The sequence below is a fragment of the Aulonocara sp. 'chitande type north' Nkhata Bay genome, linkage group LG18 (assembly GCF_057382095.1).
Source record: "Aulonocara sp. 'chitande type north' Nkhata Bay isolate Kocher_YH1m ecotype deep benthic linkage group LG18, A_spYH_male_GT1.1, whole genome shotgun sequence".
Taxonomy (NCBI): Eukaryota; Metazoa; Chordata; class Actinopteri; order Cichliformes; family Cichlidae; genus Aulonocara; species Aulonocara sp. 'chitande type north' Nkhata Bay.
This window is the reverse complement of record NC_141361.1, coordinates 23,134,066-23,154,045: the sequence shown is the minus strand read 5'-3', so window position 1 is coordinate 23,154,045 and position 19,980 is coordinate 23,134,066. Positions and strand designations below refer to the sequence as shown.

General features: G+C 42.7%; 1 protein-coding gene across 1 annotated transcript in view; it reads right to left on the bottom strand.

Annotated features, from left to right (window-relative positions):
- Window positions 1-566: 566 nt before the first annotated feature.
- lingo3b (leucine rich repeat and Ig domain containing 3b) overlaps window positions 567-19,980 on the bottom strand; it is a 47,834-nt gene continuing 28,420 nt past the window's right edge. The window contains exons 2-4 of the mRNA XM_086272491.1: window positions 5,582-6,191; window positions 4,082-4,825; window positions 567-3,938 (exon numbers count right to left, since the gene is read on the bottom strand). Of these exons, the coding sequence (XP_086128617.1) occupies window positions 3,369-3,938; window positions 4,082-4,825; window positions 5,582-6,136 (1,869 nt within the window). The 5' untranslated portion in view covers window positions 6,137-6,191 and the 3' untranslated portion in view covers window positions 567-3,368. The remainder of the gene's footprint in view (window positions 3,939-4,081; window positions 4,826-5,581; window positions 6,192-19,980) is intronic.

The following is a 19,980-nucleotide window of genomic DNA, read 5'->3' as shown; positions in this document are numbered from 1 at the left end:
TCTATTCTTGTTCGGCCTCATGAATCTTTAAGAGCTGTTCAGTTATTCATTCTGACAGAGAGGCTGTGGTTTCATCATTCGTTACAAGTGACAAAAATGGAGTTTGCAAGATTTAACTCGCAAAGGAGTCTGAGGGTGTCTCTTACCTGGGGGAAATGATTTTCAAACCATTAAGTTGCTATATAAAGCACCGTTAGACCCTCTGCTACCCCTGACATGTGTAAATAGCAGCTATTTTTCTAATCTAACTAATCTTTTGGCCTTTTGTTATTGCTATATCCATTCTTCCATCCTCTTCCGCTTATCTATAGTCTACCATGGTTTTATTTCTTTGTTTTCTTTTTAAATTCTATGAAACAACATTTAGCTTTAACATATTTTCCATTACTTTAAGGTTCTCTTCAGAGGCAGGGACATTAGCAGTGATAGCTATATGTAAATAGACATATTTACCTCACCACAGGAAAAAAAATGTTTTGTTCTTTTTAGTTATTTTATTATTATTATTTTTAATCATCATTATATATATATATATATATATATATATATATATAAATATTAACAGGATTTCACCACACAACAGGACACCAGCCCATTTCTCTTCCTCCTTTTTTTGTGGCTTCGATCCATTGCTCATACCGAGGCTCTCTGGGCTCTGGATAGCTTTAGCTATATCCACTTTTCCATTGTTAGTTTCTTTAAAATATTAATGTTCAGCTTGGTGATTTAAGTATCTGATTAGGTCTGTCATTACAAAAGTTTTTGGGGTGTTCCTCCCCTGCGTTTAACTTTGGTGAGCTTTGCTTATTTGCCTATGCTGCTGTGCACATGTTGTGCATACTGAAACGCACACACATGAGGCTCATTGGCCGGTCACTGCTGAAAATCCGTCGATTCCTGTCCCCAGCTGATCGATCGGCGCACCTCTAATTTGTTCTCATTCAGGATTTGGTTGTATTAAAAGACACTGCAGTGTGTGAGCTGCTCAGTTTTCATGTAACTAAAGTTAACATCACATTTATTATTACAGTGTGATGTATGGACATGTCCATTAAAAAAAAATGGCAGCAGCTAAAATGTCAAATTCGAGTATTCAATAAGCCAAAGCTGTCATCAGGATGAGTGAATCAGGCTGTGTTTTACAGTCTATGGTAAATCCATGATTAGTGTGTAAAGTTTTAATTTCACAGCTTTTAGTAACTAGCAACTATCAGTTTCATCTGTTAACTTGCAAACATTTTTTTCTTCTCCACAGAACAGCTTTAGATCAAATCTCAGCTGTGAATGAACTTAACGCTCTGCCTGCTTTAGGCTTACGTGCACCTTGAGATCTGAAAGGGTGCTACTGCATGAGGTGTTGAGAAGAGGACAATCCCACATGGAGGACGAAGAACATTAAACAGCCAAAAGGTCACAGAGAACAACTGAAAAAAAGAAAAAGAAAATGAATTGAAGGACAAACAGAACACTTAAAAACAATTTTTTTTTTGTCTTTTTAGTCTTTTTTTCCATTTTTAAAACCACAGTACTACTCTCCACTATACGATGCACATGGCGTGGGTAGGGTTACACGACTTCATTTACATTTTAAATCCTCGGTCTCCAGCCAGGGACCCCTCCCAAAGGAGGACCCAGTGGGGGTGTGTGGGGGATTTGGGTGAGGAGGGGGGGAAGCACTGGGCTAGGGGGGCAGAGACATTCGCACACCGGCCCTCTGAGAGACAGACAGAGAGCAGCGAGTGCTGCACTTTGTGATTTGTGGATTTTTATTGGTCCGTGTGTCGCTGAGTGTTGTTCCTATCAGAAAAAATCACCTCAATGTGGTTCTATCTCCTCTGAGCACGTGCGTGCGTGTGTGCGTGTTATGAGGTGAAACTTTATGCAAGCCCGGTGACAGCAGATGGTCTTGTGATCATTGCGACAGCTTGTAGGATGGCAGTGGCAATAATTATATAACTGAATCATGCACACACTACTGTATAAAAATACAACCTACACAACTATGGCTTAGCTTATACACTCACGAATTCACATCACTTCTCTCTCAGAGAATGGACTTTTAGCTTTATGGCTCCACATAAAGTATTGCTGGAATGTTTTACAGTTTATCAGAGTAAATATGCATAACCATTCTCACTCTGTAGGCTAGTTATTTCACTTTTCCTGAGAAAAGGGGCTGTACGTGTGCCGCCTTCCACTCGTAGGATGAGGGTGTTAATGTGTGTTAATGTGAACACCTCCTAGTGGGCCCGTGTGTCCTCTGTCTGCCTCTAGGTATGAACCAACTCGCCAGGCTGCTCCCCCCTGGCAGCGCTGGTAGGGTTGGGTGTCCACCAACACAGCAGGGACGAGGGGCAGGAGGCAGGTTGACCCTCTCGTGTTGAAGAAGAGCACGAACGGGATGCAGGGCAGAGGGAGCAGAAGTCACCTGCCTCTTCTACCCAGCAACCCTCTTGTGGCCACCATCCCGGTCCCTCCTGTGTTGGTTGGCATGGTTACAGTGGTGGCCTGTGACCGGTGGGCACGACTTTCAAACCAAACCCACCGGGCCACAGGCAGCTACAGCAACTCTCAGCCGGTGCGCTCGTCCCAAACTCACACAGCTAATGTTGTAAAACCTCACAAAGCTCACAAAGAAGAAAAAGCCAGATTTTTTTTCTTGCTTTACGCAAATCTTATTATTTTTCAGCTTTTGTGCATAAAAGCAAAGGCCATATGATAATATTCATAAAACATTTTGCTCTTTGTTATCCTTACTCCTCAGCGGTGGTCTGAATAAATAGAAAAACATATTTAACTGTCTTTCAAAGCTATGTGTTTTTGTGAGTGGTACAAACTTACAGCTTAAAGCTACATGCATGATTAGCAGCACGGCAGGCTTTAGAGAGAGTGATTAATGGACAGAAGCTCTCTGTACTGAATTTCTTTTCAAATCCCTGACTCTACAAAAAAGAGAGAAATTGAAATTAAAAAGGAAACCTTATCATTTCTCATTAAAATAAATGAGAAACAGGACTATCACTGTTCCACAGGCCAGTGATCGTGCCAATTTACATCTTATCACCTATATTTTCTTTCTTCTGTGCCTATTAAGCATAAATGACAAGTAGCTAGCACTCCTTAAGGTATAATTTAAGCAAATTTTGACCACAAGCTGAATAAAACTGCTGAGAGATCAGGGTCACAAATCAGACCAAATTGAGAAGTGGCTCCGGTTTTGATGTGGGCGCTCGAATGAGTGGAGCCACGGACAGGGGCTTGTGCTGTCAAGCTTCTTTGCGAGTCAGAGGCTGTGTGCGTTTGCGTGCGTCAAACACGTTTATGGGACGTGCTCATGCCTCCCCTGAGGGACCCCTGGCTGCGTTGTTTCATATCATTTTCATGTTAAACTTCCTGGTCCCTCCTGAAGAGCTTCCAGTGACGGGTTCAGATTTCCGGAAGGAGTACTCCACTGTGAAGTTGTTCCTGCGTTGTCCGCGTCCCCGGCTCCACACGAACAACAGCAGGAAACAGAAGAGGACAACCCCGAGGAACGTGATGCAGCCCATTGCCGTGGAGACCAAGATGGTGGTCAGGTCAAAGGTGAACTTGAGGAAAACGCGTGTGCTGTTTAGATTTGTGTCGTTGAAGAACTCGCTGCTGTACAGTGAGCGGTTGAGAAAGAAGGCTGAGGCGGCATCCAGCGGTTGGCCACGCACCGTGAGTGTGGCAAAGTAGGTGTCATTGCCTCCGGCGTTACTGGCTATGCAGATGTATGTCCCACTGTCAGTGAGCTGGGCGTAGCGGATCTCCAGGGTGCCACTTGGGTGAACTATAATGCGCCCTGAACTCTTAGTTGTGATCCGCCTGCGCTGTGGGGAAATCCAGACAATAGAAGGGGGAGGGTCTCCTTCGGCTCGACACAGAAAACTCACCGGTTGGCCTTCACGAGCGATCATCTGGAGAAAAAGAGTGAGTGGATGAATAAATGCACAAGTTTAAAAAAGCACAGCAGATATCTATATGTAGGAATATTTTAAAAGCTTAAAACAACCTTGTTTATGGTTGTAGAAAGTTTAACAAACTCATCACCATTCATTACCTGCTGCAGTTTTCGGTTGCGTATCTTAGGCTTCTGGCATGTGAAGTGATCGAAGAGTGCAGAATCGGTGAAGGAGCTGAGGCTGACGCCTTGCACCTCCACCGGCCCCGCACACACCGGCACTCTGCCGTCAAAGTTGAGGGTCTTGCGTCTTTGCAGGATCCACAACAGACGGCAGTCACACATCAGGGGGTTCCCGTCCACTCTGAGGGTCTCCAGACTGTTGACAGAATGGAAGGAGCCCTCTTCCAGTGTCTGCAGGTCGTTTGAGGAGAAGTTGAGCACGCGAATCTGTCGGAGGCCTCCGAGGGCATGGGGCTCCACCGTCATCAAACCTGTGCTTACCATGATGAGCTCCTTCAGCCTCAGCAAGTCTTTGAAGGCCCAAGGCTCTAATGTGGTGATGGGGTTGTAGGACAGGTTAAGGTGGGTGAGGTGGGCAAGGTTCTTAAAGGAGGACGAGGGGACAGAAGTGATGTTGGTGTTGGTGATGGAGAGCCAGTGGAGGTCCAGGCCCTGAAAACTGAGAGGGGAAATGTACTCCAGGTACGGCCAGTGGTCGATATCCAAACCCCGCAAGTTTGACAGCTTGCGAAAGTTCTGGTCCTCCAGGGCAGTGATGCTGAGGTGGCGAAGGCGAAGAGTGACCAGGCTGCGGAGGTAGGACAGCGTCTGACCAGAGATGGATGTCAGGTTGCAGCGCTCTATTGTGAGGTCCTCCAACCCCAGCAGACCTGAGAATGCCTGGAAATAAGAAAAACATAATGGGAATCTGGGAATCACTGTTTGCTTATACATATACATATATATTTATTTATGTTTAAGTAAGACAAACAGACAAAACTTGGTTCAGTATTTCACCAGAACACATTTTTGTTGTTGCTACTGTATGTGAGGTACATGCCAAGAAAAGGACTCGTTTAATTTTTAATATTTCATAATCATTCTCAAAGGAAAATATCAGATTTGTGGCCATAGCAACCAGCTCCGATTATGACGAGTTTTAAAAGTGCTGAGACATTTTTCTGGTTTTCTCTGAGGTCTTTGTGTTTTAATAGTGCCTTAATCTCTTAATACGTAATTAGAAACAATAAATTCAAATAAAAGTAACAGAATCATTTTTTACACACTCCATTTGAATGTGTGCTGCTGTTATTGTAAGTATTGCAGTATAACAGTAAAACAATATTTCAATTTATCATTTTATTTTTTGACACAGAAAAAAAATATTCAGATGTGTTTGGTTTCTTCTAAGTGTAGTCTAAGTAACAAACCAAACACTGAGCTGAGTGCTTTTTTACTTATTCATGGGGAAGCTGGAAATGTGTTACATGGATGCTGTGTAACTGGTATCAGTGTTTTTATCTATGCAGGAAAACGAATAGACTTTGCCAAAATGTCACACCAGGATTTTTTAAAAATAAAGTGCAAATTATTGTATCCATTTCCCATTTCATCAATAAGCTCAATTCACTACTGGCCAGATGCTTAAGAGCTTACCTTGTGGGATATATAAACCAGGTCGTTGTCTCCGACCTCCAAGTGTTTTAGACTTTTCAGGTCCTGGAAGGTGTAGTCCAATAAAATCACCATCTTGTTCTCACTAAGGTCTAGGCTGGTAAGATTGCCAAGCTTGGCAAAGGCTCCCATGGGCACCAACTTCAACTGGTTCCCCCTTAACTTCAGCACTTTAAGACTCTGGAGGGTGGAGAAGGCATTCGGTTCTAACGTGGAGATGAGGTTCTCACTGAAGTCCACTTCCTCCAGTCGTGGGTACGGTGCCAGGTCTCCCGCCTGCACCCAGCGGAGCCGGTTCTTGCTGAGGTCTAGGAGCCGCGTCTCTGTAGGAATGCCCTCTGGGATGTTGGTGAGCCGCCGTCGCTGGCACGACACTGACCTTAGCTGGGCTGAACACTCGCACCGTGGCGGACAGGCGTGGCTGTTTCCTGGCAGTGTCAAGGTTATCATGGTAACCAGTGAAGTCGCCAGGACCCATCGCCACAGCTTCGGCCATGGCACTAAGGCACGCCCACCATGGCCAGGAAAGCCAGTCATGGCCCTGGTCCTCTGACTCCTCGCCTGTTACAGGCAGGGTGAGTGCGCCAGACACCTGCAAGACGAGACAAAGGGAAAAACAGGAGTTACAGAAAAGAAGTGAAGGGAGAAATAGAAAACAAGGACGGAATAAATATGTGATGAAGAAGGGAAAGAGGATGTAAGAAGATGGAGCCTATAATATAACCTATCAGCTCCCAACCTCATTAAGACAGGCCTAAATCCACAATGTTGTAAATTATCAATGTCTCCAGCAGTTTAAGTAAAGGAGTTGAGAATTTACTGCGGAGATTTGGGGCATTTCGTGACACAGCACTTAAACATCGCAGATGAGATCCCGTCACAGGAACAAGGAGCGCTTTAAGATAGTTTAGAAGATTTGTCTTTTCACTAATTCATCTGTGGTTTCAGCTGGAGAACCGGGACGCCTGGAGCCATGAGAGGGAGCTTCTTGCTTCAGCTGAATTCATGCATCTTGCATCTCCTCCGTTCTCCTTCCAGCAACGAGGCTGTCTGCTCCAGTTTGACAAACACAATGAATTTATTATAATCACCGTGCATAAACAAAGATGGAGCTCCTTAATAATCACAGTGTGTGTGGAAACCATGCACGCTGTGACGAGGAATAGGTGTTTGAGCCATTGCATGCATTCGAACAGGTACGCTTGGATGCAAGTTTGACATTTTGCTGGGTATGAATTAAAAATGCTTTGAGGGAAAAAGAGATGAATCATTTGTGCTTTAGCATTCCTTCAGGCAGCCGGTCATCTCTCCCACACACTGTTTTCAACATGAAGACAGTCAAAGAGCACCTGGCATTGGATCTGGAACACGGCTCTGTGTCCATCCAGCTAGCAGAAGTTTCATACTTGAGGAAGATGCCATTTAAAAAGAAAGTTTGGCTAGAAGAAAGTTTTTTTTCTTCTCTCAAACAACAACTACTGACCAGAAACCCCCAAATGTTAAACTGTTTGTTTATTTTTCAGATTCAATGGATATGAGAGAGAATATATCATCACCACCAGGGAGTATCATGTTAAAATGCACTCTGATGCTGTTTCATGTTAAAATGCACTCGGATGCTGGCAGAGGAGGAAGGCAGAGCTGAACAGATTAATAATATATGGGTTGGTTTGTGCGTAATGGGCAGTTTTCAGAGGGCCAGCCAAACAGTTAAAAGAGCCAAAAGTTGGTAGGCTCTCTCTTTTTGTCGATGAGGCCGTTGCTTCAAATTTCTTACAGGAAAACAGCCTCTAAAACGCCTAATCATATCCGACTGTTTCGATGCATTGGCATCAATGGGATCAAACGGGATGAAATGGGATTTAAGCTAAATATAAATGACAGCTGACAAATTCTATGCACACATATGCACATACTCGTATTTTCACACACAATCACACAAACTCAAGCTGTAGGAAAAAAAATCCTCCAGAGATTCTGTCTCATCTACTAAGCCTCAAGGTGGATAAGTCCTTCAATTTTTGACAGGCCTGGAAAACACTGTGTTTACAGATCCCATATCTGAACAATCTGGTAGAAATCTGGAACAATCTCTCCTTTCGCTGGGAGACAAAACTCAAAACACAGAGAAGCTGCTGTGCAGAAACAGACTGACCCACTTCTCAGCAGCAACTCGGCCTCGCACTGTCAACCATCAGCAACTCACCATGACCACAACAACAGAGCGGCAAACTCGGTGGAATAGTGCCCAGGAGAAAAACAGAGAGATCAGAAAAACTAGCAAAATTCTATCAAAGTCCTGAAATAATGAGATTAAATTGCACATCAGGTTCTGTGTCCTCGTGTCTTCATGGTGACTGTTGTGGAAACACTGATGATTTTTCTCCTTCTTGCACCTTTTACCCTGCTAAAGATTTAGATTGCATCCCATCAACTATCATCCAAATAACATGAAATGAAACATGAAATTTTAAAGGAACCACGAAGTTAAAAAGTAGTGCTTTTGGTCACTATTTTGCTGCAAGTCAAAGAATTTACATCTTTAACCCTTAATCACACAGGCCTAGAGACTGGTGGGCAGGGACACAGACTTTATTAATCCCACACTGTTACAACAGCACAAGTGTCAGCAAGAAATAAAAAAATAAAAATCCATCCATTTTTTCAGCTGGGATGTTGGAGCCTATTCTAGCTAGCATAGGGTGAGAGGTGGGGTACACCCGGGACAGGTTGCCAGTCTGTTACAGGGCTAACACAGCGAGACTGACAACCATTCACACTGAGATTCACACCTATGAGCAATTTAGAATTACCAGTCAATGTGACCTCACTAACTGCATGTCTTTGGACTCTGTGGACTCAGAGAGAACCCACACAAACACAGGAAGCACATGTTAGCTCAACACAGACGGACAAAGTGCACAAATAAAAAAAAAGGCAAAAAACTATACAAGAGTTATTTCTACCATTCACAAATTGTCTCTATATAGAGTAAATACACCCACAGAGAATTTTTCATATTTGGAAAAGGTGTAGTGGGAGTGATAATACACACAAGTACATTTTTGCAGGTATCTATTGTATGTGTGGATTATACAGTCTGACTGCTGTCAGGATGAAAGACAACATTCTTTGTTTCCTTTTTTAAAATCAAAATATCTTGAAAACGTAAATTGGCATTCATGGTCCCCCGAGGATGTTCTATAAAAGTTTTTTTTTTTTTTTTTTTTTTTTTTTTTTGTGTGTCCCGTTTGGATCTTTAGCCATCAGAATTGTTGTCTTAAGGCCAAGAAAGATGCCAAGCGGATTTATTTTACCAAGTGGATCATCATGGCCTTGCCATATTGGTCCATTTGATTGACCTTTATTATAATTATGAATTTATTTTATTTTCAGTTGCTACAAACGGGACAGACATGACTGGGGGATAGGACAGGGAGAAAGAATGAAAGAAAGAGAGGGAGAGAAAGAAAACCAAAGGGGAGAAGGTTTATAAAAGGTTACACAGAACATAGTTCAGTACTTGTGATTTAATGCTCATTTAAAAAATGTTAAGATTTTGGCACGTTATTGTTAAGATGTTGAACATTTGCCTGTAAAAAAAACCTTTTGAGTTAAAATTCTGACACATCTAGCGAAGATGTGCCCTGAGAGCGTGTTTGGGGCTACTGTGGGCAGACACACGAGCCCCAGTACCAACGTGAAATATAGGTCACATCTGGGCTCTGCACTATGGGGCCCAGACAGGTCCCAGTGGGATATCCAACAGTGTGGGTTGCCCACACTAAGCAAAGAGAGGCCCACAATGGGGCATATTATAGGGAGCGTACCCACAACTGCCCTACTGGGGCCCCACCTAGACCCCACAGTGGAGAGCTAATGCCATGGTATATTAGCGATACCAACTGGTGTGGAGTGTGGACCAGAATGTATTTTAAAACAGAAAAGAAAACAACTATCAGCTGCTCATTTAAAAAAAACGGGGTCACCACAACAGGTATATCTGCATGGTTCATTTAGCAGAGTTTTACACCCGATGCCCTTTAGATGCAGCCCCCTGCAGATTTGTGCTTTCTCCCATGGGATTTATTGCTTATTAGGCAAGTATGTAAACTACTACACTATAGATCATCTCACTAAAAACCAACCAACCAACCAGCCCTCCACTCAAATCCTCTGCATAACATGTTAGTATGTTTAAGAAATTTGAATATTCTCTGATACCAGAATTTACTGATGTTTTGAATCAGCTGTCTTATCTCAGCCTCATAATTCTGACACTATTTCTCCACAGTTGTCACATTTCCCTGTCTTGTGTTTCCTAACATACAGACCCCACATGGGATATCCTATATAGGCCCTATATGTGTTTTCTATAGACAGCCTATAGTGGGCTACCCACAGAATTCCCTCTTGAGAGCAGAAAGGGCAAAAATACGAACATAGAGTTTGGGTTTGGACAGGGTTTGCACACAAAAAAACACAGAGCACCCCATAGGGCAAAACTGCCGTGAGCCCATTTTGATCCCATGTGGAATAGATGCAGGTTGCCCACACAGCCTCACAGCTACCCACTGTGGGCCTGCATGGGCATGGTTGCTGGGCAGACATTCAGCTCTACACACAGCTGTTCCCATACATAGCCCGCTGCACGACTATAAACTCTTCACTCAGTGTATCCAGTGTCTCCATGTGTGTGTTAGTGTACATCTTGCCCAGCTCTTTGGCATTGTGATGGATGCAGCCTGTCTCCGCACCCCCATGAGAGTCATCCTACGGGTCAGTGGCAGAGTCACAGTATGAATCACTGAGCTTACATCGTCAAGGCAGACAAGGTCCTTACTGCTTGACTCAAGGACAGACTTGGATTCCTTAACACACACACTCTCTATCAGACACATGGGCCCAGTGCTCTACGCATCATCTCATGAGCAGGTGATAAATACACACCTTGACTCTGACTCCCAGGCCACATACTGAAAGAACATTTTTATATGTTGTTGCTTTAGTTGCTTTCTTTTAGATTAGCAGCCTGTCCCTCAAAGTTTAAAAGCTCAGTCTTACATCTTATCCTGCACCTGGACAGTGGACCTGCACGGAAGTCACAACAGGAGTCCCTAAAGCTGCCATACAACCTGCAAATGATCATCTTCCAGATGTTATGGTAACAACAGGGGCAAATCCCACAGTTGTAGCCAGCGAGGAGAGTCACAGGCCAGCTGTCCAAGGAGAAAAAAAAGAAGAATGGAAGGAGAAACAGCCCAGAAGCTAAAAATAACTAAAATTTGATGGCTGACCTAATGAGCAGATGTTTTGGAGCAACATTCTTTCTCAGCCACTGCACAGGCAAGACACTGATGACCACAGCCAGATGTTTCAGACACCGGTTGTTTCACCTGCTTTATACAGTCAGGTTAGTCTGATTATAAACACCACACACTCTTCCCAGGGCTGGACTGGGACAAAAAAATCGGCCTAGAGACCGGCCCCCCAGGTATTATAGGAAAAGCCATTTTTAAGGAGCCATTGGAAACTCTACTAACTAACCTTATGAATAAAATAAAGTTCACTATCAGTAACATCACAGCACCCACCCAGCTGTATAGAAACTCCGTCATGCTAGCTAGTAGCAGTAGGAGTTATTGTAACTGACTGTAAAAAGTCAGCACAACGAAAATAAACTGCACCTAAACTTGGTTTATATCTGACCCAGATAGACTGCAGGTCATAACTTCTTACCTGAAGAGCAGTTCACCTGGCACTCGGACCGGCGGCCGCCTCGGGTCTCTCCTCCTCCTGCCTCCCCTTTCTCTCATCCACCTGCTGGCCTCCACCACTTGCTAATGTTACTGAATCTGTGGAAGCTCCGCGATGCCACCACCAAACAACTGAGTTATTTTTACACGTCTCCCAGCATCTGGCCAATCCACCACCTTTCATTGTTTATACCGTTACCAAAAAAAATAAATAAAAATCATTGGCCCATAAAAACGAACAATCACCATCGGCCCACCGGTCAAATGCCCGTATGCCCAATGGCCAGTCCAGCTATGACTCTTCCCAAATAACTGCAGGGAAAATAACATCATTGTGGTTTGGTGTGCATTTGTATTTGTGTGGCAGTGTGCCTGACCGTAAATAGGTCATGCATGTTGACTGGTAGCCTTTACAAGCCTTTATATTTAGCCGGCAGAGCGTAGAGCTCCTCTCCCCAATATCCCTTCTTTAGTGTCCCTTCTTCCTCAGCTTTCTCGCTCTCCTTCACTCTCTCTCTCTCTCTCTCTCTCTCTCTCTCTCTCTCTCTCACACACACACACACACACACACACACACACACACACACACACACACACACACACACACACACACACACACACACACATAATAAAGACCTCTCAAAAATAAAATCACACTTTAGCTTTCGTGATGGAGGTGCAGTCAAGCAGTCAGCATGTTATTAGAGAAAGCTTTTACATTTTATTCCTGCAAACAAACAGAGTCGCTAACTTGACAAGTTTTTATATATCAGAGGAAAGCTGACAGTTTGTACTTTCCATTGCTAAGTAGCTATAAGTCCAATATTAAATCTGTGCTTAGTCACTCCATTTTAAGCCCAAGTCAAGTGTGGAATAGAGTTTAGCAGGTCTTGTGGGGTTGCACCCAGTGCCAAAGAAGAAAGGAAAGTAAGGGGGCATTTTAATGAAGATGAGAGTCAGACAAATCTCTGTTTTGCCACATTATTGTGATCTACAGTGAATATTAACTAATGCAAGTCAATATAAGTAAGCCTAAAACGTCAAATTAAGTGTTTTTGTGCTGCTCGTCATCAAAGTTAGAGCTCCTGAAGGATCAACAACTCCCTGACTGCATTGCAGAAAGAGAAAAAACAAAAACAACACCCAAACTTAAATCCTAAATGACCACAAAGGAAAACTGAAATCAAAATATAATTAGGGCGGGTAAAGAAAAAAACAAAGAGGAAAAGCCAGAGGAAGAGGCTCACAGTACAGGATCCCCACAGTGATGAGAGGAACAAAGCTGCAGTGGGAATGCACACATATAAAATATGAAGCGGAAGAAAAGTAAAACAGAGGAAGTACACAGGAACACACACAATGTAGTAACTAGATCAACATCTTCAAAGTTTTCAGTCATTTGTCTGCAACATCCAGTGACGGCAACACTGTGACCATAAACCAAAGCTCCCAAAGCGTCTGTAAAAACAGAACATTTTCCAAGCTGCACTTCACTGAGCTGCAGAATGCAACGTGAAGGACACTGCAGTTGTTTGAGTTTGCATAAAGAGATGATACTCATGATGGTGCTCTGTGCCACACTACCATATCATCGCCGTTCTTGAAGTACTCTGAGTCACAGAGTCTGCGAGTTTGGACTGATCGAGACTGACATGCAGTCTGCTTTGACCTTCAGCTGATTAGAGCCAAAGACAAAAACCTTTGACTCGACTGCAGCTGTAATGTTTAAATGGACTACACATTGCTATATATAAGATCTAGCTCATATTCAGCCTGAGATGCACTCACTTGCTCACTTTCAGGAATCTACTAGGCACAAGTTTGAATTACGGGCAGAAATAATGTTGCTACATCTGCATCTTGAATCAAGACTGTACAAGATATGGAAGACACAATGAAAACAAGAAAGGGGCTAAACAACTTCCCTCAATCATACCATCACAGGTTGTAGTCCTCAACCAAATATCACACACTGAAATGGCTCAAGGTAAAAAGTCTTTCCATGAATCTCTAAAACCAGATTCTCAATGACGTAGGAGCTCATCTGCTTCATGATCCTTCACAATTTACAGGTTATTGTAATGTGTGATGTGCAGCAAGCAGGTGAAAAGTTGACTGAACTTTACAAACTAATTCGAATTAAAGTCAAGGAGGTTCACAAACAGTCATAATTATGATAAATCTGACCAGCAAATATAAGCTTGACCTTGAGAAAAGAGACCCATTGAGACCCATTAGGTGATCATTCTGTGCAGGTTTCACAAAAATCAGACTGACACTGTGGGATGAGCAGCAATTCTTGTGAATTGTTGAGACGCCATTGCATAAGCTCATCGCTCTTCCAGCTAATGAAGGTGGCCAGTGTAAGGCTAGCTAGACCTGAGGTCCCAGTGCAATATGAATTTGGATATTCTTCTATGTAGGCAGTTATCAGAGAGGGCCTTGCCTATTTCACCAAGACACTATCAAACCACATTCTGCACACATTACAACATCATTGCTTCACTTTAAACCAGCGTGCGGTCCAGACCTGCCACCCACTAGAAACACATGACACCAAATGCAGCTCAGAGATATTTTTTTTCCAGTTTTTAACTACCAGGAATTATTCTCCTCAATTTTGAGGCCGTTACAGAGAGGTGGTCTGAAAAAAAAGTGACGCAACACGGTGGTAAACATGGCCCTGTCTCATTTTTTAAAAACATTTTACTTTGATCACATTTAAAATTAGCATGCAATTTTCTACGGTTCTTTTTAAATGAATTTAGGGGTTTACATGATTTGCAAATGATTACATTCTGTTTACATTTCTATTTTACACTGCATCGAAATGCCCTGTTTTGAAAACCCCTCTGAAAACCCTTGTTCGCCCTGAGTCTCAGTGGTTGCACTAACCATCATGCTCATGCTGTTGAGCTGTGGATGCAAAGTAACATATCTGCACTGTCAGTCTAAATCCTATCATATACTCCTGACAATGCAGCACGGTGAGACGTGTACAGCACACCCCGCGTATCATCACCCTGTGCTGATGACTGTCTCCTCATACTGTGGATGATGTTTCATGAAATGAAAGATGCTTTCTGACTCACAGTATTCTACTGTATTGTTTCCCCTCTAACCAGGCGATCCCCAAAATACTTCACAGATCTCTGTGACTTCTCTCAGATTCCACCTCTGTTTCTTTCTTGACAAGCACTACAAAGCGAGACAGCAACTGATGCTGAGAGTTAGTTAGTTAGCAAAAAAAGTGTCATGAACTAAGAAAGCTGAACCTTTGCCTCAGTTGTTTAACTGCATCAAAGTCTGCCTCGATCACAGAGAAACAGAAAGCCAGCGCACTGCATCGAGAACAATGCCTGACAGCCACAGAGGAACAACAACAACAGAACAAACAAAGCTAAAACAAGCTGAGCTAAAACCCCACAAGACAAGAAATAAACAAATAAAAATATATGTGCTGTTTGTTTATTAAGAGGAGAATCTCTTCCAGCTCTCAAACAGCGTCTTCAAAAAAAAAAATTACTTTCATCACGCCAGAAATAATCTAAATGTTGCAACAACTGTTTGTTAAAAAAAAGACTACACACACATATATGTGCACACACACATATATGTGCACACACACACCAAATGCCAACACCATAAATGTCCCTGATTTTAGACAGGAGCTGTCTGTGTTGGTGTGTGGGCAGAAGGTAACGCTAAATGGATTAGAAGGGAATGAGCCCAAAAGGTCGTTTCATCTGTGTGAGTACGAGTGTGTGTCTGTGTATGCTTTCACTTTGAACTTGAGCAGCACTGAGACCTTAGTGAGGGGTGACGCACACAGCAGGGAGTCAGACTGGCAAATGCTGTGACAGTGATAGCTTTAGTGTGTATCAGTTTCACTCGCTGCAACAGGAGGTGCTTAAAGTGATTAGTCACATGCAGCTAATCCATAAAATATGCTGACATAATGTCAATTAGTCAGCAAATAGCCACAGAAGTACCTTGGTATGGTAGCTTGGCTTTCTTTCACCTGAATACTAAGTAAAATGGTTTAAAAAGAAAAAGTCATCACGACTGGAGGTGGGGTGTTTTCGGGTTTTAGGAGATGTCAGATTTGAAGTTATTTAATGTGAGCTTTTGGTACAGATCTGGTTTCAGCTACACATCCAGGTATTATATAAAGATATCTTAAAGTTTTAATTTCTGCCAGATTTATGCTCTGCAACTGGCAGACAGGTACATCAGAAGCAATTCACTCATCATGTTTATTGTGGTTGGCCGTCAAATCTCACTGACTTTCAGTCTTTGGTCATCATGTTGCTGCCAATCGCTTCCAGTGCTGACACAGCTTTAGGCCCCTGAAGGTTTTAATCTATGTCAGACATTTCAATGAGGAGAGAGAATTAGAAGGAACTGAACATGATTTATTGATATACAGAATTCAGTTAAGGTATTTGCTGATTAGACTCCGATTGCCCATCACAGCCGAAGGGAATCCCAGCTGTGACAGGGATTAGTGCAGGACCCGTATGTCTAGACGCTGGTGGTGGAGATGAAGATGTAAGCTTCGATGGAACCTCAGTAACATGAGAGAGGTGGAAATGGGGAGTAGGTGGGATGCACAAAAGTGTCTGCCAGGGAGATTGACACATGCGCAGTGAGATTTAAAGCTTAGAGAGTGGAGGTTGATTGGCATGAAGAAGGTGGGCAGAAAGATGATTGGACTAGACTAGTGATGTCACAATGAGCTTGTTAGTATTGAAAAGTGGAAGTCATGCAAGCTTGGATCAGCCACCAAACACCTGGGAAGCAGACAGATGTATGGATAAAGCTCTTCTTTTTCAAACTTTTGCATACAATTTTCATTACAATTTCTACATTTCCTAGCAACCACAAACCAACAGGCTAAAATGACTCATTTGTAGAGTTTCTGCACATATAACATGTTAGAAAAGCATTGTATAGTTTTCATTAAACAACAAGAGCATGTAATTTATATCCACAAAAATGTAATTATGCATGATACACTGTAATGCCTAACCACCTAACACTAATGTCACAGACAAAATTTTACTGTAGTACTGGTATGGACTAGTTATTAGTAATTGCTGACAGTAGACCCAAGGCTAGCAGACTACCAACCAAATGACTGACTGATCGACTCAACAACCAAAATAACAGACCAATCACCTGGCCAACCAACCAACCTACTGAGCAGTAGAAAAACAAAACACCCAGCCTACTATTCACATGTTTTATTGATTTAATAGTAAATAACCATGACCTGAATATTAACATGAGCTCCAGTTCTCTTAGATCTGTATGCAAACAGTATGTATGTGATTTATTAATACACTGAGTGATTTTGTAAGTCTATTTCTATTCTGTTGATATCAGCAGACAGGAGAAATCATACACTGAAAACAGCTGAAATTAATCTGAATCACTCCTTAATATATGCATATGTTGTATGTGTACATTACTCAGTATTAAGAGAAAATTAATATTTCTCAATATTAACTTCTATTGATCTGATCCCAGAGAAACAACACTTCACATACAGATCAAACGAATGTGTTTTACTGTATTTGTGACTATAAGCGATCAAGAAATCTTCAAATGTTAAGTGGATACGTCTATTTCAGAGAGGACACCTTCTGATCTGAGTAAAGGACGAGAATCAGGAGGTAATTTTCTTATTGGTTTCACAGGTCTCTGCACATCTCGCTTATTTTTTTCCAGTCAAGTCAGTTTCTGAGGTGCAGTTGTTTTGCAGTTCTTGTTGCAACTTAACAAGTAATTACTGGGGTGGGGTGGGGTGCCCCCGGCCTCTCGGCCTAGGGCTCGGTCACTCAGGCGCAGCTGGGGGCCGGCGGAGCTCACGGGCGCGTCACTGCAACTCCCCCTGACTTCTGCTCCGCGGCTGCTGGGCGAGCCCTCATCTGGGACTCTCCTCAGCTCTTACTGGGACAGTGGCGCGGCTGCCCCTCTGTTGGTCTTCCATGGTCTCTTGTGTTCTGGGGGCCTCTGGATGTCTGGAGTTTTGATCTCCTCCATACCCGCTTCACACCCTGGAGGACGGGGCTGTGGCCCCCCCACACTCCCTAGCAGATCATTACATGGAGAAACCTTTGGAATGCAAGCATGCTGATCCACACAGGTATGCACACATGGGTATTCACAGACGCAGACTAAAGCTTTCTTGGCTGCTGCCTCAAAGCACACTGTGCGCTGTCTATCTTGCGTGCTGCACAATATCGTTTATTACTTAGTAAATACTGATATCTATGACTAGCTAGTTTATTGTGATGGTGCTTTGTTTTCTCTATTATTATGTTGCTCTTTGTTGTTTGCTGTCTCCTCTGTTTGTTTTTGTTTGTTTGTTTGTTTGTTTTTTTTCTCCATACAGGTGACCCAGGAGTTTTTTTTTTTTTTTTTTTGTCTCTCTTCCCCCCCCTTCTCACCGTCTCTTCTCCCCTTTGGTTTTCTTTCTTTCTCTCCCCCTCTCTCTCTCATTCATTCCCCCTGTCCTATTTATTAAAAAAAAAAAAAAAAAAAAAAAAAAAAATGACAAAGGATGAACTGAAGCTCTGCCATCACGTAATGTCGCATACTGCTGTTTCTGATGTCATAAGAAAAAAAAAACAAACAAAAAAAAACAACAAAAAAAAACCAACAAGTAATTACTGTATGTAAAGTGTCCCTGTGAACATGCATATTGTGAAAACCCACCTCTTTGATGTCTCATGATACTTTGTTCCCTTTGCTCCCACTCATTGCTGGCTTTGTTATTTTTCTTTTTGCTGTAGTAAGCGAACTGCTCAGTACAGATCAACCAGACTATGATAAACATCAATGAAGTGTGTGTGTGAGTGTGCGTGTGTGTGAGTGTGTGCGACAGAGAGAGAGTGTGGGCAGGTTTCAATCCCCTGAAGTGATTATATGTGAGCATCAGTTCTTTCTGCTGTAATTATTTACTGTGCACTGGCTGCAGACGAGACCTGAAACTCTGTAGGTACTTCATGATAAATCAACCCTCTGAAACAGATGACACTCCTTGTGTTGCAGCTGATCGAGTCTAGTCGGTCAGATTGCAGTAATAACTGAAAATCGTAAAGAATGAAAATTGGTTGAAAGTATTCATAGCCGAAAGCAAGCGCTAAATATTTCTCAGCATCTCGGCTTTCGCAGCAGCCATTCTGTGAAATCCCTCATGCACCTAAAATAGATTAAACTGGAATCCTTCTTGCAAACACACACACACACATACACAGTGTTTCCATCTCATTTTCTTCCTCTGCCTTTGTTTCCTCTCTCGCTTTCTGTCTGTAATCTGAAAGCTGAAGACAGTCCTGTTTGACAACTGTGATAAATATACACACAGGGAGGCTGGGATTAAAGGGAAAAACAAAACACCGCAGCATCCTGTGAATCACTTCAGATGCTGTTTGTTCTCTGCTAAAGTAGAACAAACGTCTATGAATTCATCTGCAGACCTGTTGTGTCCCATCTGTTGCCTTTCATTAAATCTTGATGAATGAAATATTCCAGTTAAAAATCTTAACTGACATACATTGTGTAATTTGTTGAGGGGAAAAATAATAATTTAAGAGTCCTGGTGTCACAAATCAACATTTTGATAGCTTGTGTGTTCCCTTAAGAGCTGTATGTATAGTATGTGCAATAAGAAAAAGCACCCACCTAGTACCTAACTAAGTAAAAATCCACTTCAAGTGTGAGAATGTCAATAAAAGCAAACGGTTTAGACATTTGTAGGTCTGGATGATTCAGTTGTCTTACTAGGATCCCACTGAGGAAATACATCAATCTGGCAGGGTTTATAAGGCCATTTCCAGACAATTTGAAGTTCATCATTCTACAGTGAGAAAGCTTATTCAGATGTGGCTAACCATCAAGATAGTTTCAGATATTCCCAGGAGAGGATGTACAGTGGGGCAAAAAAGTATTTAGTCAGCCACCGATTGTGCAAGTTCCCCCACTTAAAATGATGACAGAGGTCAGTAATTTGCACCAGAGGTACACTTCAACTGTGAGAGACAGAATGTGAAAAGAAAATCCATGAATCCACATGGTAGGATTTGTAAAGAATTTATTTGTAAATCAGGGTGGAAAATAAGTATTTGGTCACCTCAAACAAGGAAAATCTCTGGCTCTCACAGACCTGTAACGTCTTCTGTAAGAAGCTTTTCTGTCCCCCACTCGTTACCTGTATGAATGGCACCTGTTTGAACTCATCATCTGTATAAAAGACACCTGTCCACAGCCTCAAACAGTCAGACTCCAAACTCCGCCATGGCCAAGACCAAAGAGCTTTCGAAGGACACCAGGAAAAGTATTGTAGACCTGCACCAGACTGGGAAGAGTGAATCTACAATAGGCAAGCAGCTTGGTGTGAAAAAAATCAACTGTGGGAGCAATCATCAGAAAATGGAAGACATACAAGACCACTGATAATCTCCCTCGATCTGGGGCTCCACGCAAGATCTCATCCCGTGGGGTCAAAATGATCATGAGAACGGTGAGCAAAGATCCCAGAACCACACGGGGGGACCTGGTGAATGACCTGCAGAGAGCTGGGACCAAAGTAACAAAGGTCACCATCAGTAACACACT